Below are 9,364 nucleotides of genomic sequence, written 5' to 3'. Positions count from 1 at the left end.
GGTTTTTTTTTTTTTTTTTTTTGGTAAATACCAAATAAAGTAAATTAGGACAAATAAGTCTTTTACTTTTGAGGTTTTTTCCCATTTAACTTATAAATAACTAAATATTCCATTTATATCCTTACTAAATTATATGCACTCTTGCAAAATTAGATATAAAATCAGACTTTCATATATAACAAAATTAGACATAAAATTAAAAAAAAGAAAAGAAAAATATACATTTTATTAAATTTTTCATAGAATAATTAATTTTTTATACTAAAATAGTGTATTGTATTATACATGTGTTTTTTTAATTGAATTTAAATTACATTAAATTGTTATTTCAACTCATAATGAAATATTATTATTAATTGACTAAAACTTAAAAGAAAAAAAGAAAAAGAAAAAAGAGATTATATATCAATTGTTGAATAATTTATAATTACAAATATTTACTTGTATTTATTAAGAATATAAATGAAAGATATAGAGTGATTTAGGAACTAAAAAGAAAATCTCAAAAGTAAGATTTATTGGTTCTAAAGAAATTCTTTAGTACTTATTTGTCTTTCAATCAGAAAATTAGTACTTGATAATAATTTTTCCTAGATAAGATAGCGTAGAAACCTCTTTCTACAAAGAGAATATTTCATTATGAGTTGAACAAAAGAAACAAGATAAAGAATCATCATACCAGAATCAAAATCAATCTACAAACTCAAATGCTAAAAGTCTTTCATCCTGCAAAATAATGTCATAAAAAGTTTCAGTGCTAAAAAGCAGTGTGCATCTCAGCAAAAACTAGCAGATTAGAATACAGCCATTGGAGAATGGAGATAGTCACACACCAACGTTAGGCCCCAATAGCAACTTTTGGTTCTGGCTGACCAAAAGTCTAAGCTCCAAGTTCACTTTGGAGACAAGCTACAGAACTTAGAGAAGAATGAAGATGCAGGGAAAGTAGAGCTGAGAGACAGAATGTTCAACATGATCGAGTCACTTCTCTCTTATCAGATATCCATGCCATTTAATTGAAGCTATATGCCCTGTATGTTGAAATCTACCGCTAATAAAATGAATCATTTACAATAAGTGTGTGTGTCCATATATATATATATATATGGTATGTATAAGCTTACCAGATCTGAGAGTCGTGATTATATTAACTTCAGCGCACTCCAATGGCTTCCCTTTTCATTTGGGTTTGTTTTGATCAACCAGAGAAACCCTAGAATGAATCGGTAAACATTTTTAAGTAGCATAAATAGAACTTCAAACGATGTCGTTTAACTACATACAACGACCATTTTGTGACCAGCGTCGCCGCATACCTATATATAAAGAGACAGCTGATTTTCAATAAATACTAATCTTTCTTTTAATATTTATTAAAACATTAACATGTCACATGTGCTAACATTAAATTTATTATTATTATTATTTTACATGGTCTTTGTATAATTACACGTTTCCATTCTAATTTTGAGTAATATATAGTAATGGTTTTTAAAAAAGAAAATTTCAAATTAATAAATAATATTAATTACTGTCCACCATGAAACCAAATGGTTTGCTAAATGGTATAATTAATTATAAAGAAAAGAAAAGAAAAAGTCTAATTTTCATTATTAGTTTTGTTACTTCTTAATTCAACTACTCCTTACAAAACCCATGTAATTTTATTATCTAAATTGTGTAAACAAAACACGGTTGATTCACTTGCTTTAAATTTTAAGTAATGTTATCATGATGTCACAGTTGCTAAGAGTTTGTAATCTTTTTGTTATGATCATGTACAAATATTAACGCACGCATCTAACTGTTTGAAAGATGATTTGTATGAGAATTATTTAGTCCACCACATGACTAAATAATCCATTACTCGAAACACATCTTCCTTTGGCTTCCTCTGTTCTAAAACAGAACACAACATCAAAATTGGGGATGGAAAAATATACCTAAACCCAATTACCCTCCCAAACTTACCCACTAATTAATGATTATTGAGTGGGTAGTTCAGCTGAGGGGTTACTAATGGGTCAATCATTAATAGGTATTATATTTAGTGGGTTGGTAGCGGGTTAAGAGTGGATTACTAATGGGTCAATCATTAATGGGTAATATAATAAGTTTTTCACCGCCTAGGCACGCCTGGCTGTGTTTTTTTTTTTTTTAAATGATTATTTTGTCTCTTAAGCCAAAAAAATGTACTTGTGTCAACTTAATAAACAAATAAAAAAGCTTAAGCATATGAGATAAGGATTTTTTTGTTCAAAAGAATTACAAATAAAAAAGTCTAAGCATATGAGACAAGAATCTTTTGTTCAAAAGAATTAACAAATAAAAAAGTTTAAGACCGAACATAGATAGAGTGAAAGTGTGAGACTAACGACGTAGCCATGTCAATTCTTTCTCTCTGTCTAGTTCTCTTCTCTCGTCTTTTTTTTTTTTGGCGTCTATTTTTTTCTCATTTTTCTCCATTAACACTTTCTCTCTCTTCTCATCTACTTCTTGTCTCTATTTTATTGTTGTTGAATGCTTAAATAGTTGATGAATTTATTTTTTTTATATTTGATATTAATTTTTATAATATTGATATGACTTATGAGATACGAATGCTATTATGATAGTTTTAAATTTTAATTGTGCGCCTAAGGTGTTAAAGAGAAAAAGTAGAGAGAATTTGAAAGAAAAAAGTTAGGAGGGTGGGTTATTTAGATGCTAATGTATAAAGTTTTCTGACAAAAATTTATTCATAATCATAAAAAATATATATATATAAAAAAAAAAAAAAGAAAAAGAAAAAGAAAAAGGAAAAGAAATTCGTGATAAAAAAAACTGTCTTCTATACTTTCATCGTTTTCGCTTTGAAAAAAGAAATGAAAATGGAAACTGCAAGTTGCAAATTATTGATGAAAAACTATATCAAACTAGCCGTGTTTCGGCCCAAATTCAAAATTTTTAGCTAAAACTAGAATATGATTCGGGCCTATTAACAAATTTTCAAAAAGTTCTCTCATCTCCTTTTTCTCTCCCCTATCTTCTCTCTTCTCTCTTCTCTCTTCTCATTGAGGAAATAAATTACAAATCACAAATCAGACAAACAAAATATACCTACATATGGTATGTATTTTTATTTATAGGAAATGTTCTAAAAATAATACTATACATACATACATATACATATATATATATATATAAAGGTTTTGTGTTTAAAAATATTCATAATTGGGTTAATAATGAATTTACTAACTCGTTACTTACTCGCCCATTCAAAACCCATCCACACCTCTAATCAAAATTAAGTTTAACTCTATCAACTGAAGGAGGATGTCACACGCCTCGACATACTAATATGAACCATGCTCACCTCTGACCAACACTTGATCTACAACCCTTGCTATGGTTATAGAAGGATGAAACCCTAAATACAGTAAAGACTAGGCTTACTAAAAGCTCACTTCCAGAAAAATAACAACAAAACAAAGTAACCCTTAAAAGGCCACAGCACAACCAAATACATACAACATAAATGGGGACAAACCCAAGCATAATCAAACAAAACAAACAAGCCATCATCACCTATTCTCCACAACTTGTTCTTGGTCAATCTGGATACTTAAAGCTATGCTCATACTTCAACTACGCTTCGAACGCCACATCTGCAGCTTTAGTACAGTAGAAGTTCAATTCGTTCCATAAAGCCCCCTGTTTCAATATGCAAAAGTAGCACTGATATCGCAGTAGCACCTCTGTTATGTCTGATCGGGAAATCTTTGGATGAGTAAAAGCTTCAAATGTTGGTGTATCTACCACCAATCAATGAAGATACAAAAAACATAGGTTGGGGGAAGCAGAATTTGAATAGAAGATAGCCATTAGAGAATGGATAGTCACATACCAACGTTAGGACACATAGCATCTTTTGGTTCTGGCTGATCAAAATTCTAAGCTCCGAGTACACTCCGGAGAAAAGCTACAGAACTTAGACAAGTCTAGACCAAAATCCACAAATTTTCAAAAAGTTTTTCTCTTACCCTGTTTCTCTCTCAAATGGAGTTCAACCAGCAAGTAGAGGATGCCAGCCATTAGTAAAAAGCAACCATCTAACTAAAATTTCTCTATTTGAGAAAATGACATGTAAATGGCAAGACAACAGGAACAAAATTACAGTTCATATGAGTGAAAGCAAAACAAAGTACCAATCAAAAATATATATATTAGGAGGAAAAAAATTGAATTATCCAGACATCATCGTACAAGAACAAAATGATGCTTAAATTTCACAAATTGAAGTCAATCAATCTTAAAGCATAAAAAGCAAACGTCCCTTGGTATTTTATATTGCCACTGCCGCTACTCCATACAACTTCCATATGCACTTCAAAACCATTTGCTATGCACTTCAAAATGATGCTTAAATTCCCCAACTACTACAACCATTCATGTTCTTAAATTAAAGGGGAACCCTTGAAATTGTGTCTTGCCTTGATGTGCCTCAATGACTTCAGGAATCACATTCTGATACTTGCTCACAAACTTCCCCGCGAATATCGTTTCAGTCATTCGGAGTGCAGAAATTAAGCTCAGGTCTCCCTTGATCAGATTTCTCGACATCAAAAGTTGCAGAACTGCACACCTCGGAACAATCCTCTTCTCCAAGCTAAATAGCAACAGATTTGGATGCTTGGAAATTACGTTAGGCTTCAATTTCAGCTGATTAACAAAGAAGTCCATTAATTTCCTGATCTTCTCCGCTGAAGTACTCATACACATTGGTTGTAACTTGAATGCTGCGATAATGTCATCTTCTGACAAACCAAAACTAGAATAAACTCCCAATTTTTGCTCCCAAAGTGATTTGCTCATCATTGCCATTGTATCCATGGCTAACATGAATTGCCGGGTTGTGGGATCAAAATTCATTTTTTCGACTTCCCTAACCACCTCACTAAACCGATCACTTTTTAAAAGTAGGGACTTTGGTTGATACATGAACCATTTTACAACTAATGACTTGGGTACACCATGATTCAACAAGATTGCAATATTTGGTTCCAACACCTTCTCCAATTTAAATACAAGTATTCCATACCACGCCCTGATTGGTTTCAAGAAATCCTCATTGGTGCCAACAATACTTCTAATGACCTGAACAGCAGGTATGAGTTGGTTTTCAAGGCTGCTTTGAAGGATAGAAGGTATAGATGACAATATCTTTGCAATTTCTTCTTCTGAAAAGCCCAAAGATTTCAAATATTCCAATTTTGGCTTAAAGTTTCTCTGTGCATTGAATAAATATAATTTTGGACACTTCATGGTTAAACTTGAAATTTGCTTTTCACTGAAACCACAAGTTTTGAAAAACTCAACAACTGCATGTGCATCAATTCCAAGCACACGCGGCTCTATTTTGAGCACTTTGACAAGGTTAGTGCCAGAAATTCCTAAAGATTGAAACAACTCAATATTGGGTTTGAGGGTTTTGTGTGGATCAGCTAGAAGTATCTGAGGACGAATTGCTATCAGATTTTGTATATGGTTCTGAGTCAAACCATGGGTTTTCAAAAGGTTTAACACTGAATTCGAACTACTAGAGACGGGATTGACAGATGAGGTTGAAAACAAATATGCATGCCATTTAATTGAAGCTATATGCCTTGTATGTTGAAGTCTACTGCTAATAAAATGTATCATCGAACTCATTTTCAACATGTGTGTATATATATATATATGGTATATATAAGCTTACCAGATCTGAGAGTCGAGATTATATAATCTTCAGTGCACTCCAATGGCTTCCCCCTTCGTTTGGGTTTTTTTCGATCAACCAGATAAACCCTAGAAACAATGGGTACACATTTTAAAGAGGCATATATATTACATAGACTTCAAACGATGTCGTTTAACTAAATACAACGACCATATGTGATCACCGTCGCCGCATACATATATATATATATATATATATATATATATATTGGTGGAACCCACTTACTTATCTTGCTTCTGGCCCTTCGATTTCAAGAAATTATAATCACATAAATTCCAAGTGCTCCTGAATTTATATATTGGTGTAGATGCACCTAGGTCACCTAGTTCATCATTATGATTTTATAAATTATTATTGTGCCGTGAAATGATATTGAACCTTATATATAATACTTCATCTTTTTCATGCAATGTAAGATCATGATATTGCTTCACATTCGTTCACAAAAATCTTCACAAATAACGTTTAAAGAATAGATGGATAGAATTAACCGAATAGAAAAAAATTAGAATGAAAAAACAGAAAATGTATTTACAATTTTTTTAAATAGATACTATTGTAAAGAATTATAAAAATATAAATTTAAAAATTATTATCAAATTGTCAATGAAGATTTTACAAGTGGGACCTTGTAAAAAATGCATACAATATTAAAGGCTTTGTTTTTTTTTTTTTTTTTTTTTTTGGGAAATTTAGGTTTAAAAAGAATAAACCACCTATACATGCTTTGTGGGATTCTCAAAGATTGATAATAAAAGCATTCTAACTAAAATTTATATTTAATGCATATCATATAGGAATTTTCAAATTAAAACATGAAATTTAAGAAATATAGGACATAAAGAGAGTATTTTTTTTAGGGGTGGCAAAATGGGTCACAACCCATCAACCAGCCTATATTCGCCCACTTTTTAATGATTTTGGGTGAACTATATTTAATTTGAGGGGTGAAGATGAATTGGGTAATTTTTAACCACTTAATTTGAGGGTCAAGATGGGTTGAATATGGCCTCATTATATAATAAAGACACATCTATTCTATTGAACTCAACTCATTTCTCTTTCTCTAAAATTCTGTCTCTAAATTTGTCTTTCATCAATCCTCTGTCTCTAAGTTTCTCTCTCTAGAAATTTCTTCTCTTTCATTCACTTCTTCTCTCTAAAACGAGTCAATAAATATTACTGAGTTTGAGATTGTTTCTTTTATTTGTTATTAAATAAAATTTTAAAACATTCGCAAAAAAAAAATTATTAAAAAAAATAAAATTAAAATTAAATTAAAATTAAAATTAAAATTAAAATTAAAAATAAATAATAATCAAATAATTAAAAATTAAATAATTTTAAAATTTTAAAAATTATAAAAATAATTTAAAAAATAGTTAAAAAATAATAATTAATGGGTCCACGAGTCATAACGGGTTGATCCTATACATTTTGACCTGCCCATTTTCAACCCGTTCTGAACGGATTGAATATGGGTCTTGACCCATGAACGGGTTGAATATGGGTCTTGACCCATGTTTGACCTGCCCATTTTCAACCCAACCCAAACCCGGCCCAACCCATCCATTTGTCACCCTTAATTTTTCTACACTAAGGGTATAAAGGTAATCTGATATTAACCAAAATTAGTAATCGAATTAAAACATGATAGTAATCGAATTTTAAAAATTAACTAAATTAAAAATCAAAATCAAAATTTTTTTTTTTTGAAAAGTAATAAAAATCAAAGTTGCAGACTCTAATATTGATAAACAAGATTTGTCATTCTAACTATTCTTAGACCTGAATGAAATTAAATAAATAAAATTAACAATTCTATTTCTCATAATCCTTTGGCTTTGCCTACAATTTGAGTTCAATTTGCATTATTTTAGGTACTTTATACACTATTCTAGTGCATTACTATTTTAGTTACACTATTCTAGAGTATTGATCGACATCTTTATTGTATTTTTTTTTTTCCCTTCTAGTTGGTACTTTCATACGCATACGTCTCTGCTGAGACTTGAACCTCCCTTTAGGAAGTAAGAGACCGATACTGCTAGACCACTGGCCCGTTAGTCATCTTTATTGTATTTAATTTTAGTCATTTATAGAAGATAAGAATAGGGCATCTAATTTGTTACAACCAAGTTATTAACTTCATGTATAGATAGTTGTGCATAACAAAATTTATTTTTACATTAGTTTTACAAACAAAAGTTAAAATGGAGAATAATGAAGATGTGTAAATCATCCACTTCGAATATGGCCTACCGGTTGGCTTGCTGGACTGTGGTGCTTTGCAAGTTCAAGGTCTAGGTTTTGAATTCCTGCTGGATGTTCTTTGTGGCTAGCTTGTTCTTAAACCACTCCAACGCTACCCTTGATGACCAGAGGATCATCATAAGGGAGTTGTACCCTAGATAAGTCTTCATCCCCAAATTTGATTATGATATTCCCAGATACGATGGTGTTCACGGTAGCGAGTTTCCTCAGCTTATGTACCGCTCTCAGCCTGGACCAATATACCTCCTCTGATTCCTGGTCTTTTCTAGTTAATCGTGAATTGTGTGGATCACCTTCATGTGATTGCCCTCCACCTTTCTGGGGTTGGAATTTGTCTTCCTCTGCCTCGGCTGTTCTTTCAGCACGATATAATCCTCTAGTTCACCCCTCAATATCATGGACTCCACCTATCTTTTGAGGGTTCTACAGTCATTAGTGGTGTGCCGTAATCTCTTTAAAAGGAACAATGTTTGTTCTTGTCCCTCTACTCCAAAGGTTGCCCCATCAGTGGTGGGGCTGAGAACCTTGCCTTATTTTTCTTGAAAAAGCCTGGCTAGTGTTGTTTTGAAGGGGTTACCTTTTCTTCGGTTCTCTGCCTTTTCTCCAAGGTTAGTTAAGCCGAAGCTAAAACGGGATGGTTCCTCGGATTCTTAGAACCCGAAGCTTTTTCCTTCGGCTTGTTTTCTATCGAGATGAGGGTAGTGTGTTGAACCTGATTGGGTACGTTCTCCTCGAGTTGAACGTATACCTGAACTCTAGAGTTCAGAGTAGGCATGTTCGGAAGGGAGTACTTGATTAAAGAGGTATGAAATTTAGTGCCTTGGATCATGGCGATCTTGAACGTTTCCATGGCCATTGTAGGGTGACAGTCTGGTATTTTTTATGCTTCTATGTTGTATCTAGTTAGGAAGTCCTATAGTTTTTCTCCCCTTCTCTGCCTAATGGTAAACTGGCTGGAGATAGTCTTCTTCTGCTTTTTATTGCCGCAATACTGGTCTAATAATACGGTACAGAGAGTCTCGTAATCCGGAATCGACTTATGTAGCCTATTCTTAAACCATTCCAACACTGCCTCTGTCAGACTGGTGGGGAATACCTTGCACATGAGCGGATCGTTGTGATTATCCATGGCCATCTTTTGGGAATAATGGTCCAAGTGCTGGGAAGGGTCCCCAGTTCCGTCGAACTGTGTGAAAATTGGCATGGTGAACTTTTTTGGCCTTTCGACATAGTAAATCTCGTAGGTGAAGGGGGTCTTGATCAGTGAAGACTTGTGTGCTTTGGTCATCTCTCCTAGCGTTTGTATCCTCAGCATCTTTCCTTCATCGAAGT

General features: G+C 32.6%; 1 protein-coding gene and 1 long non-coding RNA gene across 2 annotated transcripts; both read right to left on the bottom strand.

Annotated features, from left to right (window-relative positions):
• Positions 1 to 708: 708 nt before the first annotated feature.
• LOC132284927 (uncharacterized) lies at positions 709 to 1,264 on the bottom strand. Its single transcript, XR_009472398.1, has 2 exons — positions 1,125 to 1,264; positions 709 to 1,031 (listed from the first exon to the last, which is right to left on the bottom strand). It is a non-coding gene; the product is annotated as an uncharacterized LOC132284927 (long non-coding RNA).
• A 2,363-nt stretch (positions 1,265 to 3,627) lies between these two features.
• On the bottom strand, positions 3,628 to 5,691 carry LOC132281147 (transcription termination factor MTERF9, chloroplastic-like). The gene is made up of 2 exons (XM_059782879.1): positions 4,473 to 5,691; positions 3,628 to 3,794 (listed from the first exon to the last, which is right to left on the bottom strand). The coding sequence occupies exons 1-2, from the start codon at positions 5,689 to 5,691 to the stop codon at positions 3,628 to 3,630; spliced, it is 1,386 nt and encodes a 461-aa protein (XP_059638862.1).
• Positions 5,692 to 9,364: the final 3,673 nt, after the last annotated feature.

The sequence above is a fragment of the Cornus florida genome, unplaced genomic scaffold (assembly GCF_030987335.1).
Source record: "Cornus florida cultivar Cherokee Brave unplaced genomic scaffold, ASM3098733v1 CherokeeBrave_3.0.0_Hap2_Chr11, whole genome shotgun sequence".
Lineage (NCBI taxonomy): Eukaryota > Viridiplantae > Streptophyta > Magnoliopsida > Cornales > Cornaceae > Cornus > Cornus florida.
This window is presented reverse-complemented; position numbering and strand designations above follow the sequence as displayed.

Coding starts and splice junctions, on each gene's coding strand:
- LOC132281147 (XM_059782879.1), bottom strand. CDS start 5,691: ATGAGTTCGATGATACATTTTATTAGCAGTAGACTTCAACATACAAGG. Junction 3,795..4,472: donor AGTCATTGAGGCACATCAAG/GCAAGACACAAT, acceptor GATTGGTGGTAG/ATACACCAACATTTGAAGCT.